The sequence below is a fragment of the Alosa alosa genome, chromosome 3, assembly GCF_017589495.1.
Source record: "Alosa alosa isolate M-15738 ecotype Scorff River chromosome 3, AALO_Geno_1.1, whole genome shotgun sequence".
NCBI classification, from domain to species: Eukaryota; Metazoa; Chordata; class Actinopteri; order Clupeiformes; family Clupeidae; genus Alosa; species Alosa alosa.
Genome location: NC_063191.1, coordinates 22,817,997 through 22,839,911, shown reverse-complemented (window position 1 = coordinate 22,839,911; position 21,915 = coordinate 22,817,997). Strand labels below are relative to the sequence as shown.

Genomic DNA, 21,915 nt, shown 5'->3' with positions numbered 1-21,915 from the left:
TTTTTCACCATTAATCTGTCTTTTGCATTGTTTAACAGTGAAGGTGGCTGAGTTATTCCAGAATGTCACAGCCTTTGCAGTGGATGTCCGTAAATACACACAGATCTCTCCTGAGATCATTGAGGCGCTGCTGAATCTCACACTGCCCAGCAGCAACCTGCAGGTATCACGCTCACACACTGTCTCTCCTCTCTTCCCCCACACGCACACACACACACACACACACACACACACACACACACACACACACACACACACACACACACACATGCACATGCACACACACACACACACACACACACACACACACACATGCACATGCACACACACACACACACACACACACACACACACACACACACACACACACACACACACACACACACACATGTGTGCACACACACACACATGCACACACACACACACACACACACACACACACACACACACACACACACACACACACATTTTTGTCAGAATGTTTGGAGATGAATATATCATATTGAAAGGAACCTCAGTGGCATTTTCATGGAATAATCATGTGTTGGCCGTGTTGAATATCACCATAGAGACATACTCTTGTGCACTAAAATCCCTGCTGTGCTGGATCTGTGTATAAGGGCAGTAGTGGTAGTCTTGCATCAGAGAAATACATCTGTCTGGATGCGGGTGTAAAGAATTATTTTATTATGACATATAAAATCAATAGCATGTTTTTTTTTGGTTCAGGGCTACAATTTTGAATGTTGCTGCTTGAGAGCCACTGTAAGTGACTCACACAGTAAATATGGTTTCTTCTTGCTCCTGTTCACAGATTCTGGCTCTGCTGACCAACTTGCGCCACTGCAGTGACCCCTCCATGCTGCAGTTAAATACCACATACACGCTCCTCTTCAAGACCTTCTGTTCACTCCGAGCTGACCAGTGGTACAACTTTGTAGTTCTGTTTGTCCGTCACGCAAGTGTAGAGAATCTCGTGTACAAGGTGAGGATTTTCTATATTCTGCATGTGCTTTATAACACATAGTGTAGATTACCAGTAATTTATATATGCATGTGTTTTCTATATTGTGTAAGACACATAGTATAGATTAATTCATATATGCATGTGTTTTCTATATTGTGTATGTGCTTTATGACACATAGTGTAGATTCATTCATATATGCATGTGTTTTCTATATTGTGTATGTGCTTTATGACACATAGTATAGATGAATTCATATATGTATGCTATGTTACAGTGCTAGAAAATGTCATGTAACTGAAAAATCATCCTCTTCCACATGTTGATCTAGACTATTTAAATGGGTAATGGCAAACCCCTAACTTGTATATAATGTCTAATATTGTAATTTTAGCTTGTGACATTTATAATGTTAATCATAGAGTTAATGGTATGTTTGACCACTGCGCTATACTGTGAGAGGTGAGAGCGGCTCATTGGCTGGGCTGCCCGCTCCCCGCGGCCCACTGACTCCTGTTCTCCCCTCCTTTCTCTCCGGTAGATGCTGCTGTCCAGTGACATGCAGGGCCTGGTCAGAGTCATGATACAGATGGTGCACTTCTTGATGGACATGATGAACAAGCTGCTGCCCGCCATCCACACGCTGCAGGAGTACCTGATGTCCTTCGGTAACCTCAACCTGATGGCGGACTCTGAGTTCCACGGCGTGAGTGTCAGCTCTTAGCAGATGTGCCCCTAGGCTAGTAGTGGCCAACTGTGGTCAGAGCGTTAACCAACTTAGTTAGCAACTATGGATTTGGAACCGGGGTCTTTCAGTGGACTGTTGTTTGCTTACACTGTGCTGTATTTGCATTTGTATCACCGGTGTATCCATGCCGATGGCTCTCATCTCTGTCATTCTATTTGCTTCCCACCATGCAGCTGGTGAGGGGCAAGCGCTCCACAATCTCCAGCAAGTCAACCTTCACCACGATTTCCCGGGCCCTGTGCCGAAATGGAATCATGGCGCTTTTTGGCATCTCTAAATTGCCCATCATGACAGAGACTGACCCTTCGACCAGATCCGATCACAGCAGAGATGAACTCATCGATAAGTTCAAGATTCCCCGGGATGCCTGTAAGATATCAGTGTACAACATTCTCCCACAATTACATACACTAACATGGAGCAACGAGGTGTTTGCCTGTAACTACATACAGTGATGTGAACTGTTTTGCGTTCCAGCGCCATTCTGCATGAACTTCTACCTGGACATGGTGAACACGACGGGCGGCGCTGTGGCCTGGGCCTTCCTGAAGCCCATGCTGCTGGGCCAGGTGCTCTACACCCCAGACACGCCCCTCACCAGAGAGATCATCAGGAAGGTAAGAGCTCTGCACAGTCCAACATCAGCACAGGGAGCTTACTGAGACACAAGAAGCACAATAGGCCATTAGGAGTTGAGTCTGGGTTTCTTGCTTTGCTGAGGTCTATTTTATCTTATGTTATGTATATTTTTTCAATCTAATCTGCCATGTGTAGTGATCATTTTATGGTTTTTAATGCAATGTGTTTAGATTTTCATTTTGTGGTAGGTGGTCTTGTAACTTACTATGTCTGTTGTAGCGGTTTGCCTCAATAGTAGTTTGTTTCTGGTTGAACACATGTTAAATCTAATGAAAGCTCAAGCATGGCTGACCCTTCCTTATCGACATGTGTTCATTCTCTCCCCACACCAGTCCAATGGCACGCTACATCAGTTTGGCCAGTTAAGGACCTACTCGGAGGAGTGGATCCAGTCATCATCATATGTGATGCAGTCAGCAAAACTTCTGAATCAGACCTTGCCATTACTTCAGGTATACAAAATCTGAATAACAACGGTCTAGAAAATCTGTTGTAGACTATTCCAGTTGGTCTGGATGGACCTGGAATGTTTGTGTGCTTTGGTCATTGAAATATTCTGCAATCTCTACAGAATTCCCTCAGGAATCCATTTGTTCAGAACTTCATTGAGGTACAGACAAACATCAATGTTGGACAGATGAAGGATACTCTCCTGAACTTCTGTGAGTGATTTTAAGTTTGGATTACAATTAATTATTCACAAAATGAGTAATCCTGCAATGCTCAATTATTCACAGGTTAAAGAGAGAACATATAGGATCCATCATGCATAGGCCAAAAGACAATAGGTCACATATGTGAAAGCAAAAAGCAAATGCTAGCTGTTAAGTTTTTTTATTGCAGAAGTTTGATGGCATTCTTCCCACTTACACATTTCTTTCCTATTTGTGATTGCCCAGCTAACATGACTGAGCTCCTGGAGAAAAACAAGTTCATTGTGACGCAGATCACCACTCTGTCCAGTCTGATGATGAACCTCTCCTCCTGCGTGAACTTTGACCGCTACAAGCCGATGAGCAACGAGGAGGAGATGGACAAGCAAGCAGAGGCCCTGACTCAATCACGAGACCTCTACGCAAGTAAGGCATTTACCATTTTAAGGCCTGAATTCACTCTGAGCCTGCCTCTCCCAGTCAGCACAAGTCAGAGCGAACTGACCTCATCTAACATCCTTTTTGAATATGTCCTCGATGTGGAGTGGATGTCAGAATTGCAGAAATATGGTCCGTTAGCCATGACAAGTAAAAACCCACTTCCATGGCCCTTGCATTACTTGAAAAAAAAAAACACTCATTCTTCTTTCAGGCATCATATTCAAACTTCCTGAAGACAAATCCAGCACCCTGCCTCCAAAGGTGGACTACACCATCCGCATGCAGATTGACAACTCCATGCGTACCGACCGGGCACGTAACCCCTTCTGGGTGAGGGAGAACTACATCAGCATGACAAGGACACAGAGGTACAACCGAGGCTTCATTTACCTGCAGGAGGCCATTGACAGAGCCATCATTGAGAGCCAGCTGGGCCAGCCAGTGCAGGATCCAGCCGTCCAACTCCAGGCCTTCCCCTACCCCTGCTTTGCCAAGGATGAGTGAGTGTGCACACATGTATGCACACACGCACGCGCACACACACACACACACACACACACACACACACACACACACACACAGACACACACACACATATATACAAGTTAAAGAAATCCACACAGGCATCATGCATACATATGTAAGTAGACATACAGACAAACATGCACGCACACACGCACACACACACACACACACACACACACACACACACACACACACACACACACACACACACACACACACACAGGAATATCCACACACCCAGAGTAATGCATTCATTCACTCAGACGTGGACAATATATAGTGCACATGCAACCTTGAGATTTACCATGGCATTTACATTTCTTTGTGTTTTCGGATTAACAACATCATAGACAAACACCACACTGGCCTTTCAATAAATCATAACAAGTGTAAGTTACGCTGAGAGGCTGGCATTATTCTGTCATCTTTGGAAAGAATATCCTTAGTTCTATCTCTTAGTGTTTCAGCGGTGTGATACGGTGATGTGCACACATCCCCATTGCACTGATTTATCACGTCATAGCCCCTTCTGCCGATACCATCACCTTGAAATATTTGTGGCACTTTAAAAAACAGTGCTGGGTCTATATCTGCTGTAATCCGGAACCCCTCTGTCGTGTAAAATGAAGGGCTGTCCCATTTTTTCACCACTTGTCTTTATGATTCACTCTTGAGATTTAATGATTGCATTCCTATACTGTGGCATATGCATGGCTTGACATCGACTGAGGTGCTGATGTCTCATTTCTCAGGTACCTGGAGAGCATTTCCTTCGCCTTTCCTCTGGTCCTCATGATTGCCTGGGTGCTGTTCATTGCCAACTTTGTCAAGAAGCTGGTGCACGAGAGGGAGCTGAGATTGCACGAGGTAAACGTCTTTGATCACACCCTGGAAATAACTACTGTATAACGAGCCTAGTCGTTAAACTTCTGTGTCTAACATACCACTTTATAGATATTTTTTGTATTTCGCATCAATACTGCAATACTGACTGGCTTCAAATGGTCAGAAAAAGCTCAGAGGCACCATGGGTTGACTCATCACTGTGTATAAAATACGAGGGTGATATCATCGGTTTGTGTTGTTGTTAATGATGCCAAATGACTTCCTTCCCATCGTGCAGTACATGAAAATGATGGGCGTCAACCCTATCAGCCATTTCTTCGCCTGGTTCATCGAGAGCGCGGTCTTCCTGCTGGTCACCATCGTCATCCTCACCATCATCCTGAAGGCGGGCAAGGTGCTGCCCAACAGTGACCCCTTCCTGCTCTTCCTCTACCTGTGCGACTACGGCTTCAGCATCCTGGCCATCAGCTTCCTGGTCAGCACCTTCTTCAACAAGACCAACATCGCCGGCCTGAGCGGCAGCCTGATCTACATCATCTGCTTCTTCCCCTTCATCGTGGTCATGTCCATGGAGAGAAACCTCTCGTTCGCCACCAAGAACATTCTGGTGAGTAGTAGCACTCCTCTCAAGGGCTCAGGCACACTGGGCTAATGATCGGTGGGAAAATGCCTGTTTCACACATGCATGTGTGTGTGTGGCGTGTGCAGAACATCTTGATTTTCATCAAGCCAGTTTGTCTCATGCGGGCAGTATGAGTGTGATAAACTGTTATCATGCGCGCCGGAATGATAATAAACAGATAGCACAGCAGTCACACACATACAACACGCACGCAGTGTGAAACAGGCCTGAGACTGGTGAGGACTTTATTTTGGTGAGCATCCTCTAGAGTTTGATTAGATGTGAATGTTGGATTATGTGTGTTATTATGCTCTTTTTTTTTCTCTCCCACAGAGTCTGTTTTCACCAACCTGTTTCAGCTATGCAAGTCAATACATCTCCCGCTACGAGGCACAGGAGGAAGGTAGCCCTGGAAGCTGATTAGTTTTACAACATGAGAGAGCAGACAAAGACAAGTCTGTGGAAGAGTCTCAGGTGTGTTCCTAACTGTGTGTTGGTGCTCTGCAGGGATCCAGTGGAGCAATGCCTACGTATCCCCCATAGCTGGTGACACTTCGTCCTTTGGATGGCTGTGCTGGCTGCTCCTGATTGACTCTTTGGTCTACTTCATTATCGGTGCATACATTCGCATGGTTTTCCCAGGTACTATTCGTTCCTAATTTGCTTTTCACATTTAAAGCAACAGAATGTAGTTATTTTACCTTCAAATGACAAAACCTTTTAAAGGGAAAGATACAGGATAATGTGGCTGGCAAGATTATGATATTTTTTTTATTTTTCTTACAGGCAAATATGGAATCCCAGCTCCTTGGTACTTCCCTGTGATGCCATCTTTCTGGGCTGACTTGTGTGGGTGTCAAACAACCTCTATGAAGTCTGGCAAAGGGCTGCTGTTCTCCAACGTGATGCAGAAGAATTCAGCAAATAGTAAAAAAAAAGGTGCAGTATCCGATCTTAATTGTTAGTTACTGTGGTGGTTTGCTATTAATGAAAAAGAAATCTAAGAATATCGCTTTCTCTCCATCTATCAACTCCTTTATCCACCCCTCTCACACACATGCTCATGCTCATTGTTACATTGTTTTTCTCTTTAGGTAATGGACTGTTCCCTACGCATGAGGACAGTGAGTTCCCTGCCATGCCAGTGGGGGTGGCCCTCCATGGCCTGACCAAAACCTACGGAAAGAGGAACGCCATCCAGAACCTCAACCTGTCCTTCTACGAGGGACATGTCACCACGCTGCTGGGTCACAACGGAGCTGGAAAGACCACCACCATGTAAATGCACTAGTTCTAAATCAAGACTGGCCACACAAAATAGCAATTTAAACGAAGGGTTTTACAGCCCTTTGCCCTGCTTGCATTGCCTGTGTGTGTGTGTGTGTGTGTTCTTGAAGTGTGTGTTTTCATGTTTGTTATATTTGTACATGTTTGTGTAGGTCTCTGCTCACTGGTTTGTTTGGCCCCACCTCTGGCATGATTGAGGTCTATGGGAGAGACATGCAGACCAACATTGAGGAGATCCGCCAGGATCTGGGAGTGTGTATGCAGTATGATGTCCACTTTGATCACCTGACGGCCAAAGAACATCTGCTCTTGTACGGTCAGATCAAAGCACCCCACTGGTCAAAGGCAGAACTGAAAGAGCAAGTACGGAGGTGAGTACAGACAAATTCAAAAGCCTAGAGATTAAACTTGTATGTGTTCTTCAGTTGATTTTTAAAAATTCATAAAGTAAGTAGAGTTTACACAAGCTTGTCATTTGTACTGAGCTCTGAACTAGCCCAGTCAAAGTGTTTATTAGCAAAGTACAACTCCCTAAGATATCCATGTTTTAATGTGCCTCTTCGCTATAGGATCCTGAAAGAAACGGGCATGTATGCTCACCGGCACAAGCGTGTGGGCACCCTGTCGGGCGGCATGAAGCGCAAACTCTCCATCTCAATCGCCTTCATCGGCGGCTCCCGTCTGGTGGTCATGGACGAGCCCACCACTGGCGTGGACCCCTGCTCCCGACGCAGCATCTGGGACATCATCCTGCAGTACAAGACAGGTGAGGCACCTGGCCCCCGCAAACCCCCCACTTCCGCTCTGATCCATCACAAGTCAGACAAGGGGAAGACATTTAATGCGGCGCACCAAGGCGCTTAGCACTCCGGGTGGGAGAGGTGGGGGGGGGGGGGGCTTTGTTCTTATCGCGCTCCTGGCTTTCATTTTGAATTTAATTAAGGGAAAATGGATTTTCTGAAGGTGTGCACCGCTGAGGAGGGAAAAGACTGAGGGAGAAGAATCCCACAGCAGACGTACTGACGGCTGATAGTTATCTCACTCTCAGCTCCAGTTTCTTGTGTTTAATTAGGATCTTCTGAGATTCATTGCAGAGGAAGATATTTTACTGTTTGGAAGGGTCAAGTCATTTTTCTGTGTCTGTCTTACTTATTACTGGACATGTGCCTTTGCTTCTACTTGTTTCATCACCTTCAGATCGCACCATCATCCTGTCCACACATCATCTGGACGAAGCAGAGGTTCTCAGTGACCGCATCGCGTTCATGGAGAGGGGCGGTCTCAAGTGCTGTGGCTCTCCCTTCTACCTCAAGGACAAGTTTGCTAAGGGCTACAATCTGACCCTCACAAAGAAGGTAATGGACCGCATGGACACCCACATAGAGGTTGTTTGGTTGCAACATGCACTAATGCAGTAGTGTTGCGTGCTGATATCAAATACCTCTCCTCCTAAACACAGGTGCAGACTCCCGACTCTGAGGAGAGGTTTGACGGCGAGGAGCTGAAGGCCTTCATCCAGTCCTACCTGCCCGAGGCGCGCATGAAGGAGGGCTGAGGTGGGAGACGTGGTCTACTGCCTGCCTCCGTACAGCTCCCAGAACGCCGTCGCTTTCCGCTCACTGCTCACCGGCCTGGACCAGAACCTGGACTCCCTCCAGCTGGGCTGCTACGGCATCTCAGACACCACACTAGAGGAGGTAGGTGATGCTGACACACACAAAAGAGGAGGATCTACACACACACACACACACACACACACACACACACACACAATGTGTGATTAATGTCTGACGAGCTGCTGTCTTCCCAGGTGTTCCTCCAGCTGACTAAAGACGAGACTGAGGCGGTGGAGAGGCCCTGGTCGGTCTCTGAGTCCGTCCTTGACATGGCCGCCTCCAGAGACAGCCTACCTGACGACCTCTCTGAGAGCAGCTTCAATTTTGGAGACAAAACCAGTAAGAAATCCCCCTCATTTTGACTCCATTTGACTTCCATCTCCTCCCAAGTAGCATTTTTCCTCATCTCCTGTCGTCAGGATAAAAACACACACACACTTTGCTGAGGCCTTTTGAGACACCAGTTTTTTTCATGGACTGTTTTTCCACTCTGTATCGAGCTCTTTGTCTGTCGAGACCTCTCGCTCACCCGCTCATCCGCACCTCCGCTCGCCCCCCTGCAGGTCTGACGGGCAGATCCACCGTGCGTGGCCTGGCTCTGTTCTGGCAGCAGGTGGTGGCCATGCTGCTGAAGCGCGTGCACCGCTCCCGGCGCGACTGGAAGGGCATGTTCGCCCAGGTCGTCCTGCCTGTGCTCTTTGTCATCACCGCCATGGGCCTGGGCTCCATCAAGAGCGACCTGCAGCACTTCCCCGAGATGGAGCTCTCGCCCGGCCTCTACCGCACGGGCGAGCAGCACACCTTCTTCAGGTCAGTCCGCCGGGTCATTCGGAGGGCAGTCTAAATTAAAAAGCTGGATCTAAATTGAGATCGCTGACATCCACAAACATGTCTTGCTCGCGAAAGAAGAAATGTAGCACTTGTCTTGAAGCACTGCGTGTTATGTTAAAATGTCAAAATGATTGTATGTTCCATGCCATTTCCATTTCCACACACCTCATTTGACACACAGTAATGCAAATCTGTCCTCCTCATTTGTCATGGTTGGAAGACAAACACATGATTTATTCATGTTTTATCAACAGCAACCAGAACCCCGACTCCAGCTATCTAGTAGACTCCATGATGACCTTCCCTGGCATTGACAATATGTGTGCAAACAACCCCGATGACATGTGAGTAACCACACCAGTCCAATATCATTTACCACAGCAATCTACTTCGATCTTTAACTAGCAGTTATAGACCATTTCCTCCATCCTTGTATCCTTTCTTCCAATCTGTCTGCCTACGTTTCCCAAGAGCACCACTCCATTTTGAACATCTCTACTCATGCCATCTGCACGTAAAAATGACATCAGTAGCGGAGAGAATCATTTGTATTCCATAAACACATCCAGTTTATTGGATAGATTTCCCCTTACAGGCACTCAAATCAGTGTTGGCACTCATCAGCCAGACCTTAGAGGCACCATAAAATTGTCAGCTCGCGACAAAAAAAGAGAAACAGTAGCCATCTCGCCTCTCCCTGCGATGCCCTGTGGATCATCACCGCGTGGTGCTGAGCATCTGAGCGCCTGCCGCGCTGCATACAGATGCTGCTGGGCGTGACTGTGGTGCACAGCTCCCCGAGATGCAGAAACAAAAGGTGCTTACTGTGTGGCTGACTGTGACTGACTGACTGCCACCCCCCCCACCCGCAGGTCCTGTGCCAGTGGCTCCAAGGATGGGCCGTTCACTTGGACCTCCAGTGGAAACCTCTCCAAGCCATTTGAAGCCTGCAAGTGTGCCAACTCTAAGCAGGTGGGTGCCCAAGTCGGAGGCTTGTGTGTGTGTGTGTGTGTGTGTGTGTGTGTGTGTTTATGTGTGTGTGTGTGTGTGTGATCACCCCTCTCAAGGGGCATTAGGTGGAAAACACTCTGCTCTACACAAGTGCTAAAGTGTGTGAATGTTGGTGTTGGTGTAAGCCATAGAATTTGGCTTAAAGTAGAATTAGTAAGTGATCTATTTTGATGTTTTTTACCAGGTCTGCCAGCATGACAACTATAACCCTCCTCACATCCGGAACCCCTCGTCCCAGATAGTGTACAATCTCACTGGATTAAATGTGGAGAACTATCTCCTGGCTACTGCTAATGACTTCATCAGAAACAGGTACATATCAAATACAGGCACAGCCGTATTACTGTATGTGTATGTCCTAACGCATCATTATGAACATTCAAGTCCAGAGGCGTCCCTGTGCACAAGCCTTTAGTGATACAGCTGCAGGTGATGCATGTAAGTATAATCCAAATAATAAAAAAATCAAAATCACCGCACACTGAGTCTTTTTTGCGACGTTAATAGTGATCAGTGTGCGGTGATTTTGATTTTTCATTTTTTGGATTATACTTACATGCATCACCTGCAGCTGTATCACTAAAGGCTTGTGCACAGGGACGCCTCTGGACTTGAATGTTCATAATGATGCGTTAGGACATCACACTCGCTTTAAGTTGTTAATCATAACACCAAGTACTGTAACATGTGAAAATTAGTGTACTGTGTTAACACACTGTGGAATCAATTAAGTTGTTAATCATAACACCAAGTACTGTAACATGTGAAAATTAGTGTGTATATGTGTGTATGTGCACATTATTTGTGCTGTGTATGTTTCTTCTGGCATCTGAGACGAGTAGCAGCCTTTCCAGTAGCTCTTCCAAAATTATTTTTTTGGAAATATATAACTATCTATCTATTTATACATTTATCTATCTATGAGACAGGTTTATTTCATGCATTTATTTTAAGCATAGGCGAGGGCTGTCTGTGTGAGTGCACCTGTCCATCACCCACTGCTGTTTTGTTTACTGCTTAATTAGAGTTGCCTTAAGCATGACAGAAGATGTCTGACTTAAATATGCTTAAATTAGCTTAGTATGCCCTCAAGAACAGTCAAATCTGTCATATCATCAGGTTTGGATGCTGCACAAGATAACTTGATTTTTTTCTGCAGGTATGGGGGTTGGTCTTTTGGAAACCCTCTGCCTCCTGACCTAAAGATGGACCTGTATGATGTACCAAAGAACCGGACTCTAACCAAGGTAACAGTGTGTTCAATGTTGACTTTTTATGATTTATGAGTTTAGCTGTTAAAGCTATGGCTCTGAGTTGAAAAATGTTGCGTATCCAGACTCATTAAGCCATTTCTATAGCTCTGGGTCTGTTGGGAACACCCATTAAATTTGATTCTTTCTGTGCACGACTCTAGCTGCTCCCTCATTTTTTATATTGCCATTAAAGTCATGCAATCAATAATGCAATTCCCCTGTAAAACCTCTGTCCAGATTGGGATAGGCATACCGTCTCATGATATTTTATGACTGATGTGTGTGTGTGTGTGTGTGTGTGTGTGTGTGTGTGTGTGTGTGTGTGTGTGCATATGTGTGTGTGTGTGTGCAAGTGTGTGTGTGTGTGTGTGTGCACATGCATGCATGTGCATGGTTATGTGTGTGATTGTGTGCATGTATTGCATGTCTCTCCATATTAACCTGCCTGCCTCCTGTCACCAGGTCTGGTACAACCCAGAGGGCCACCACACCATGCCAGCCTACCTAAACAGCCTTAACAACTTCATCCTGCGCTCTAGACTCCCAGCTGATAAGGACCACCAGCAGTACTGTGAGTCTATGGCTCTGTCCTTCCCTTGTTTGCATTAATAAACTCATCAGTGACCAGGGGAGGTGTGGACCTCCGTTCACGTCTGGGAAGCAGGCTGCATCTAAATGATCTGTCTGCGTTGCCCGAGTCCGCGACGCTAACGACCGTGGCTCCGAGCCGAGAATAGACCGAGGCCGTCTCTGTAAACCCTCTCTCTGAGCCTCGGTGGCTTGGTCTGATCTCGACTGACAGGGGGCAGTGTGTCTCTTCCTTTCCCTCCCAGCCATCACAGCACGGCTCTGGGTAGAGGGAATGCTAATTAGCGCTGCTGAGAGCTGCATTGAAAAATGGAGCCGGACTGGTGCTGCAGCCCCTTATTTCAACACTGCCAGCCCCAGCCAGGGCCTGAGATTCACTGTCTGCCTACCGGCAAGATTAATACAATCCCAGCAGTCAATAAAGGAATAGGGGGTGGAATGCAATCATTCAAATGTAGCCGGTAAACTCATTCAGGCCGAGAGCGAAAGTAAATCTACGGGAACTAAAGGAGGGGAGCAGATTATGTGGCAGTGACGTGTCTTTTGTGGACATGGTGTATCGGGGGCTGAGGTGACATAACAATTCCTTCTGTTTTGCTTCTGTGCAGCAATCTCTGTGTCCAGCCATCCTTACCCAGGCCAGGTGGAGGAGGAGGACGCCATGTAAGAACATTCTCACTGCTTCACGTCTCACATTATATTCATGAATGAATAAAATCTTTATGTAACATGGTTAGGTATTGCACAGAACAATACAACTGTAAATACTACGGTATTCAGACCGTTCACACCAAATGAGAACCAGTAGAATTAACCACTCATGCCTCAAGAGGCATCTAAGCATTGTCTTGATGGGCTGATAGGCTTGTTAAAATCATGCAATCCGACTTGTGTATTTACTCTGATTTGATTTTTTTTTAATGGATTTTCTTCTGCGTGGGGTATCGATCACTGACCCTACATAATGTCTGCTTACTCTCAAGGTGGTTCTGAGGTTCATTGATTCAACACCATCCATACTGTGCATTTTAAATCACTGTAGGCTGTTAGCTGTGCTTAATGTAAAGGCTCCCGATATGAGCGTCATTGGTTTTCTCAAACAGTTTTGATGCGCTTGGAGCTGAGCCAACAGTGTGATCATGGTAGAAAAAGCCTCACTGCATAAATAAGAACAGACATGGGGGATACAGGAGAAGAAAGAAAAGAGAGACAGATGGCTTGAGGAGGGAGGAGAAATTAAATAATAGGTGACCATGGGAGCTATGCATTTTAAATTCTACTGTGAAAAAAAAAGCATTCAGGTTTGTATGTGCCTTGCATGTTTTATCATTCTGGGCGTGTATAGCATGTTGTCTATGCTTATAAAAAAGGGACAGTCTGGTCGCCCTGACCTGATAGTAGCTGACCTGTGAACAGAATCAGTGTTGATCTGACACAAACTTGCAGCTTATCAGGGGAACATCCAGGTCTGGAGTCAGTTAGGATCACACTCTGCCAGTCCCACAGGCAGGGCTTTACAGTTTCTGGGGTTTTTGCTCACACATGCCTACTCCGATAGAAGAGGCACCATAGTGACAAGAGAAGGGGGAGTGAATAGGGGCCCAAGGTGAGAAGTTAGGTGGGCACAATGTAGCAACACTGGGTGATAAGAAATGACCACCAGGAAGAAGAAATGACCACCAGGAAAAGCTTGGCCGAAAATGTTTTGAAGATGGTCAACAACACTTTATTATGCATTTAGTTATCCAGAACAGGTATCCACATCTGTATCTATTAACAGATATCTATCAGCTTTATTGGCCAGGTTTGCGTAAACAATCAAGGAATTTGACTCCGGTTAATCTAAGGAATACTCTAAGAAGGGAAAATGCTGTTCCTTCATGGCTTGTGTCTGATCTGTTTTTCATGTATTTGGATATCAGGGTGAAGGGTCTTGTCAACACCCTGGTGGCATTGTGCGTCCTGACCGGCTTCTCTATCATGACGGCCAGCTTTGTGGTCTACGAGGTCCAGGAGCACCACAGCGGCTCAAAGCGGCTGCAGCACATCTCGGGAATCAGTGAGCCTTTCTACTGGACCATTAACTTCCTCTACGACATGGTACGTAAACCCCAAGACATTAATCTAAGATGAATGTTTTTATATTCCACATTCTCTGCCTTTTCTGTTCCTTTCCTTATATTCAGTAGAATAGCTGAGTACAGCATTAATCAACAAAGTCACACAACTCTATTGAGCTTTTCAACCTGTGACTAAAGGCTGATTTATACAGATGGCATGAGCTGGTGATATATGGTTTAATTATGGCTGCTTATACTTTTGCAGTAAATATGAAATATCAGCCCTTTATGACTGCCAGTAGATTATGTGACACTTAGAAGGTGGAGGATTGTGATCAATGTAATGGAGAGCTTTGCCCTTTTCTCTGCAGGCACTGTACTTGGTGCCCGTGGCATTCTCAGTGGCCATGATCGCTGCCTTCCAGCTGCCAGCCTTCACCGAGCGACAGAACCTTGGGGCGGTGACTCTGCTGCTGGTGTTGTTTGGGTCAGTGCCACTCTTCAGTCAGCGCTGGGACAACCACATCAGCTGTCGCATTGTTTGCTTCCATTCCGTGTACAGGCCCTGTTTCTTTTTAGAGCTCTGCCTGACATGTCAGTCTTCATACTCGTCTGTGGAATAACTTCATTGTTGTGTAGGAGCCGGTTTTCTCTGACGTTAATGGATAATGCTTTATGCTGACTGGCTGCTTGAATTCATAGCTGGCTGGCATATATTACTTGTCTTTGGCCCACGAGGCAAAACAGAGATGCTAATACTGCAAAAAATAACAGAAAGTTAGCATTCTCAGTGGGAATGCTAATGACCTTGTGTCCATCGTGAATAAACCTCCCTGGATATAGCCACTGTTAGTCGGATCAGATTTAGCTGCCTGCAAATAATGGAAGCAGCTCTTTGCCTAAGCACAGTGAAGGCTGCTTATAGGTTCACTACTTAGCCGTCTGTGCTAAAAGTCCTCCATGAAGCCTCACTGCATCACAGACTAGATTTACACATGGCCGTGAGGAAGGACTGCTACACTCAGAGGAGCTCAGCACTCTGTGTCCATTTATCAGAACAGCTGTTAGATTCCCAGGCCACAAATAACGTGGCGTCAAATGGACAGCTGTAGGTTCTCACCTGAGCATGCTTAATGGCTCTTGCTCACTTGCCTCTGTCTTGGCACTTCCTCAGGCGAACCCCCACCCCCCCCCCCCCCCCTGGAGCACATCCTTCCCCTTGACCCCTCCACCCCAATCACCAAGAGTAATGAATAAAAAAGCAGATCATTTGGTGGAGGAAAAGGAGTGGGAGAGCAAATGCCTCACCGTGAGGAAATAGATGAAGTCATTTATCTTTTAGCCCCTGTGCTTGGCTCTTGGAGTTTTCCCCCCTCATTCTAGATTGTTTCCAGTTCCAGGAAGTTCCCCTCAGTAACTTTTGCAAAATGCCACTGCCTCGTTGACTTACTTGAAATTCTCACCATGTGTGTAAAATGTAAATGTTATGAGCTTTGCTTGGCCCAGTTGTGGTGGTGGGGTTTGTTGTTTTAGTCTTAGGTTTAAACTCACTATATAAAATGCTGCTATGTCCTGCACAGGTTTGCCACCTTCCCCTGGATGTATCTGCTGACCGCAATCTTTAAGGATGCAGAAATGGCCTTCATCAGCTATGTGTGCATTAACCTCTTCGTCAGTGTCAACACCATCATCTCCACTTCTATACTGTACTTCCTGGGGCAACTCAATGAGAGCGATGAGGTGAGGCTACATCAAATATGAGATGATCCTTGAATTTAACCACGTCCCAAAGATGAATTATTTCAACTAGTCATGTAACAAAGCTGATGCAACTCACATAAATAGATCAAACACTGGCACATAAAATAATGATGCCGCTTCAAAGACGGTGGTCTTTTTTCACCCCTCCCTTTGTTTTCTGTGTCTGATTCTCCTCCACACAGAGCATCCAGGCGGTGTACCACACCTTGAGCCACGTGTTCCTCATCTTCCCCCAGTTCAGCTTTGGCAATGGGCTGATGGAACTGGCCCGGGTAGACTTGCAGGTTCAGATCCTGAAGGCCTATGGTGTGGATGCTTACAAGGACCCATACAGCGCAGACATGCTTGGCTGGATGTTCCTCTCCCTTGTCCTCCAAGGGCTCCTGGCCTTCACACTACGGCTGCTGATGAACAAATGGCTCATGCGCAAAATCAGGTTAGCCGGAATCACTAGATTTGAGAAGATTCAACAACAGCACAAATACATGTTGTAGCACAGATAATAGGGTATTAGTGGGAATACACACAGCATTGACTAATATCTCAAAATTAAAAAAAAAACATGTCAGTTAACCTGACTGAAATGTTTTTGTGATTTAATTTTGAGTTGCTATTAAACCATTCGCTGTGATGCTGTGTCCAGTTGATTCAGTAATTAACCTTCTGTCCCCACAGGAGCTTCTTCTGCCGTGGAAAGGTCGAGCCGCAGAAGGGCACCTGGGATGAGGACGAGGACGTGGTCGCAGAGCACCGTCGTGTTTACAGTGGAGAGGCTGACACTGATGTGCTTCAGCTGAGCCAGCTCTCTAAGATCTATCAGCACCTCAGCAAGAAAGTACAGGCTGTCAAGAGGCTGTCTGTGGGCATACCAGCTGGAGAAGTGTGTATTAGTACAATAATTATATGTGTGACTGGCTTATATTGAAAATAATTTATCATACTTTTATTGTTGGTTACAAAAAAGGAACTTGTAACCATCAGTTTATGAAATGTTCTATTTTAGCGGAAAATTCAAGTTAATGTCAAATACTATAGATTAGGGTCAGCTATGTCAGCAGTAATTATTTAAAACATATATCTGGGTCTACTTTTCAGTGCTTTGGACTTCTTGGTGTCAACGGAGCTGGCAAGACAACCACCTTCAAAATGCTGACAGGAGACGTCAGCCCTACTAATGGAACTGCCCAAATCCGAGACCAGGAAGGGTAAATTCAGAATCTAGACAATACTTTCTGCCACATTATGGTGAACTCACTTGCTACTGTGTGTACCTTTTAACCTCCATATGCACTGTAAATATATCTGCTGGGTGAAGTCCTCACACTCACTCATGTGTCTCTGCAGGCGTATGGTTGACATCATGGACTGCAGGAAGGAGGGCATAAACATCGGCTACTGCCCTCAGGTGGACGCTCTGGATGACCTGCTGACCGGAGAGGAGCACTTGTACTTCTATGCCAGAATTCGTGGAATATCTAAGAGGGAAATGCACAGAGTAAGGACAAGCTCACACTGAATATACAGTACACTGTGCTTCCACCATGACCCACTACTGAATATAAACTGTGTTTCCACCATGACCCACTACTGAATATACACTGTGCTTCCACCATGATCCATATTGGGGGCAGCCATGGCCTACTGGTTAGCGCTTCGGACATGTAACCGGGGGGTTGCCGGTTCGAACCCCGACCAGTAGGCACGGCTGAAGTGCCCTTGAGCAAGGCACCTAACCCTAACCCTAACCTAACACTGCTCCCGAGCGCCGCTGTTGTTGCAGGTAGCTCACTGCCGGGATTAGTGTGTGCTTCACCTCACTGTGTGCTGAGTGTGTTTCACTAATTCACGGATTGGGATAAATGCAGAGACCAAATTTCCCTCACGGGATCAAAATAGTACTGAATATAGACTGTGCTTCCACCTTGATCAACTACTGAATATAGACTGTGCTTCCACCATGACCCACTACTGAATATACACTGTGCTTCCACCATGACCCACTACTTATGTTCATGAAAAAAAATATGAGACATTGAATTGTTTACTATTCCAACAAACAGGCTTGCCAGCATTGGAAAAATAAGATCTCAGAAGTCTAATGATTAGAAGCACAAATACTGAGTTCTGTATTTATTTGCAGTCTCTGTAGGCATCACTCATTATCCTCTAACATTTACTTGTTTAGCTTGAAGACATCTTAAAAAGCTGTTTTTTTTTTTTTTTTTTTTTTAGAGCTTTTAGTGCCAAGATTTCCCTTGCTCTAATTTGCACGAGCAAGTGTGTCTCCCAAGGTTTAGCTGCTTCTTTTTTTCATCATGCGGTGTAGGGAGTAGGGAGGGAGAATCATCAGGGATCTGGCTTCTGGATAGGTCTTTGTGCTTGGGGGCTTGGAATGGTCAGAGTGGTGCATCTGACTGGTAACTGCTGCCTCTCCTCCACATTGATTAATGGCTAAGATAATTAATCTGTAATTCTCTCGGGATTATGGTATGTCTCTGGGACTTCCTGCTGCCACTGGAGGTTAAATCTCCATAAGACAAACAATTCAAACTGATGGTTTATGGAATCGTTTTGAATTTCAATTTGGATACATCGGGAGGGCTTTCACATACAGTAATCCGGAGAAAATGCTTTTAATATAAGCCAATTTGAGGTAAAAGCCTCAGACTATTGTGTGCCATCTGGAAAGAAGGACATCAGCAAATGAAAATATTTGCAGTAGCTTGAGAAACGGATTTATATTGTTTTTTCCCCTCATAGCTCTGAGTGTTCAGAACGTCACATTCCAGTCATGCTCTGACACAGGCACTGACTTTTAGGACACTAGAATCATACTGGAGACAGTTTGTTTTACCGCCACCCACACAACATGTCTGACAAACCTGTCTGACTACAAGACTGAAGGGATTACATGGATTCCACCACTCAATGCCAAAACGTCATTGTTTTTTCTGGTTGGCACATTCACAATAGAGAACTTAGTCAGCATTTGTTTGCTGTCAGGTGTTGATTTGTACTTACAGATAAGTGCAGCACTGGAGCATCTAAACTTGTTTCACATCTAAAGAAGCATGTCCAGGTGCTTTCAGATGTCTGCTCTGCCCAGATCCAAACATGTTACCACGATGCCTGATGTGACATCACTCATCAGACATTTGTATCTTAAAATAGAAGCCACCCTCCTTTGTTCTCTTTGTGCCCATTGTTGTAAATAAGACTGATTGTGTTTGTTTTGACAACTTCTACATGATTGAGATGTTGCAGAAGCACTAGCATGGGAATATGAAACTAAGACTAATTTATCTTTTAGTTAACTTTTTGTTAAGTTAATGACATCTGTGTTTTACATTTCCAAATTAATGTGTCTTATAACTGTTCGTAGGTGGTGAACTATCTGCTGAGGAAACTAGAGCTTGGTTACCATAGAAACACAACCTCTGAGAACTACAGCTGTGGTACTCGCCGAAAGCTCTCAACTGCTCTGGCTTTGGTTGGAAGCCCCCAGATTCTGCTTCTGGTATGGACCCTAGAGTGCTCTCTACGTTCTCATGAATGTTTAGTGTTGTATAAAATCATCATGGGTATCTTTCCCCTTTTTGTACACAGGATGAACCTAGCTCGGGTATGGACCCCCGCTCCAAACGTCACCTCTGGAAGATCATCTCAGAACAAGTGAAGGGAAAATGTGCAGTGGTGCTGACCTCGCATAGGTAGACCATCTTACCAACACTGCTGTATTCTTACAATCGCATTACATATGATACGCTCTACATTAGTTTAGACAGAGCCGGACAGTAACGGAGTACATTTACTTGAGTACAGTACTTGAGTACAATTTTGAGGGATCTGTACTTTACTTGAGTATCATTTTTGGGGTGTACTCGTGACTTTACTCAAGTACATTTGAGAGGCAAATATTGTACTTTTTACTCCACTACATTTCTATCCATAACCGTGAGTACCTGTTACTACTTCTAAAAAAAAGGAAAAAAGAAAAATCTCGGAAACCCTCAATTTGTTGTTTCCCTCTCAAATGTGATTGGATTGTGCAGGCGCCACTGATTGGGATAGCCTATCAGCAATCACCTTCAGCTGTCCGCCAAAGTCAACTCTATGGTCAGATTTAGATAAGAGACGAATCCATGGACGAAACAATGAATGAAGACGCAGCAGGTCCATCCCGGGAATGTGCCAACCTGTGGCCCCACCTCGCCAGACTATTTCAATTTTCTGAACAAGTTAATGATAGTTTTCGCTTCAAGTGTTTCAATTACAAAATAGTATTTTGTATTTGAAATACGTATTTTATATACATGTATTAGAAATACTGCCCATCCCTGGCAACATGGTAAAACGATGAAAATGACTTGATTTTACTTTCAATTCCTTTTACATTCTCCAAGGTATTAACATTAACATTTTTCATTACTCCATGTAGGACGTTTCTGTACATAAATGTAACCACTGTGGCAGTAATGCAATATTTAGAAAATGTAGGCTACTCTTGTACTCTTGATACTCATTACTTTTAAAAACAAGTACTTCAGTACTTTTACTTAAGTAGACACCTGACTGTTGTACTTTTACTTGTACTTGAGTAAAATTTAGCAAAGGGTATCTGTACTTTTACTCAAGTAATGAAGCTGTGTACTCTGTCCGCCTCTGAGTTTAGACCTACCCTAGGGCCTAGGCTAATGCTATCTTTGTGTCTCACAGCATGGAGGAGTGTGAAGCACTTTGCACTCGTCTGGCCATTATGGTGCAGGGACAGTTCAGATGTCTGGGCTCCCTGCAGCACATCAAGAACAGGTCAGAGCCCCTTTCAGTCACCTTGTCTGTATTCCCTCACCTTATTGGTCATTGGCTTTTGGTTCCCCTGCAGATATCTTCTTCTCTCTTATGATGGCTCTAACCTCTTTTATGATCGTCACTCAGACCATAGCATTAAAAAATCTTTTGTGTTCCACTGATAGGTTTGGCAGTGGATTCACAGTGAAGATGTACCTGGAGATGGCCTCCTGCAATGTAGACACCATCACCAACTACATGCAGGAACATTTCCCGAGCACATACCTGAAGGTGAAGAAATTGGTTAAAAAGACATACTAGTCACACAGTGAAATGTTTAAATATGACAGGCTTTTTTTTTTTTTATTGAAGGCCATTCCATTGTTATTTTTGGTGGAATTGTTTTGGTGGAGTTGAATTTGATGTAGGTGTGAGAATCAAGTATCACCATGACTCATAGCATGCGGCTGTTTTTCACTATCCACAGGACCATCACTCTACAATGGTGGAATATCATGTTCCCATCGCCCCTGGTGGAATAGCTGACATCTTTGACCAGTTAGAGTCTAATAAGACTGCACTGCAGATCAAGCACTTTTCTGTTAGCCAGACCACTTTGGATGAGGTGAGCACTGAACGCAGTGAGAGGTGGACAAATCTTGGGATGGGCGGTGTGTGTCTGTGTGTGTGTGTGTGTGTGTGTGTGTGTGTGTGTGTGTGTGTGTGTGTGTGTGTGTGTGTGAAGACAGAAAAGTGGTGGAACAATTTTTGACCACTATGAATTTTGCCTCCAGGTCTTCATCAACTTTGCCATGGGGAAGGTCGGGGTGGAAACGGTGCATAGCGAGGGCTCGGACTCTGACAGCCTTGACTCCTTTGACGCTGTGGACATATGAAGGATACGGTTCTCTAACTAAATAGCCAAGGCTATACATTGTTTGGAATATCAGGAATATATATATATATACTTTTATACAATGAATACAATACATGAGGGGAAATCCATTGTTTTCTTTTGATAAATTTAATTGTTGGTTATCAAGCTTTGATCACATGCTGTATGGAGCTAAATTTGTCTCAATAATATTTGTATATGCACAGAGGGGGATCCACAAATATTTCTTGATTTGCATGTGTGTTTTAATATCTACAAATAAAAAAATCATATTTGTAACTCGTATATTGATTTTTAATTGATCAAATATAGATGTGCATTTGTAAATAAAATGCCATTTGTAAAACCGAAAATTTCATTTGTGAAATGTGATTCTGCATTTGTGG

General features: G+C 44.8%; 1 protein-coding gene across 1 annotated transcript in view; it reads left to right on the top strand.

Moving 5' to 3' along the window:
- The window catches only part of abca12 (ATP-binding cassette, sub-family A (ABC1), member 12), a 62,553-nt gene extending 40,745 nt beyond the window's left edge, over nucleotides 1-21,808 (top strand). Inside the window, 41 exon segments of the mRNA XM_048238602.1 lie at nucleotides 39-163; nucleotides 815-985; nucleotides 1,507-1,671; nucleotides 1,887-2,082; nucleotides 2,191-2,330; nucleotides 2,685-2,804; nucleotides 2,924-3,014; nucleotides 3,252-3,431; nucleotides 3,658-3,946; nucleotides 4,724-4,838; nucleotides 5,095-5,424; nucleotides 5,773-5,842; nucleotides 5,947-6,081; nucleotides 6,226-6,378; nucleotides 6,534-6,717; nucleotides 6,879-7,097; nucleotides 7,296-7,492; nucleotides 7,924-8,081; nucleotides 8,186-8,284; nucleotides 8,286-8,423; nucleotides 8,537-8,681; nucleotides 8,906-9,152; nucleotides 9,428-9,517; nucleotides 10,046-10,145; nucleotides 10,369-10,496; nucleotides 11,344-11,431; nucleotides 11,900-12,008; nucleotides 12,634-12,688; nucleotides 13,948-14,125; nucleotides 14,457-14,572; nucleotides 15,666-15,825; nucleotides 16,029-16,282; nucleotides 16,522-16,726; nucleotides 16,942-17,051; nucleotides 17,191-17,341; nucleotides 19,229-19,363; nucleotides 19,453-19,556; nucleotides 20,563-20,655; nucleotides 20,820-20,925; nucleotides 21,122-21,259; nucleotides 21,429-21,808. Coding sequence (XP_048094559.1) covers nucleotides 39-163; nucleotides 815-985; nucleotides 1,507-1,671; nucleotides 1,887-2,082; nucleotides 2,191-2,330; nucleotides 2,685-2,804; nucleotides 2,924-3,014; nucleotides 3,252-3,431; nucleotides 3,658-3,946; nucleotides 4,724-4,838; nucleotides 5,095-5,424; nucleotides 5,773-5,842; nucleotides 5,947-6,081; nucleotides 6,226-6,378; nucleotides 6,534-6,717; nucleotides 6,879-7,097; nucleotides 7,296-7,492; nucleotides 7,924-8,081; nucleotides 8,186-8,284; nucleotides 8,286-8,423; nucleotides 8,537-8,681; nucleotides 8,906-9,152; nucleotides 9,428-9,517; nucleotides 10,046-10,145; nucleotides 10,369-10,496; nucleotides 11,344-11,431; nucleotides 11,900-12,008; nucleotides 12,634-12,688; nucleotides 13,948-14,125; nucleotides 14,457-14,572; nucleotides 15,666-15,825; nucleotides 16,029-16,282; nucleotides 16,522-16,726; nucleotides 16,942-17,051; nucleotides 17,191-17,341; nucleotides 19,229-19,363; nucleotides 19,453-19,556; nucleotides 20,563-20,655; nucleotides 20,820-20,925; nucleotides 21,122-21,259; nucleotides 21,429-21,530 — 6,089 coding nt within the window. The 3' untranslated portion in view covers nucleotides 21,531-21,808.
- Nucleotides 21,809-21,915: the final 107 nt, after the last annotated feature.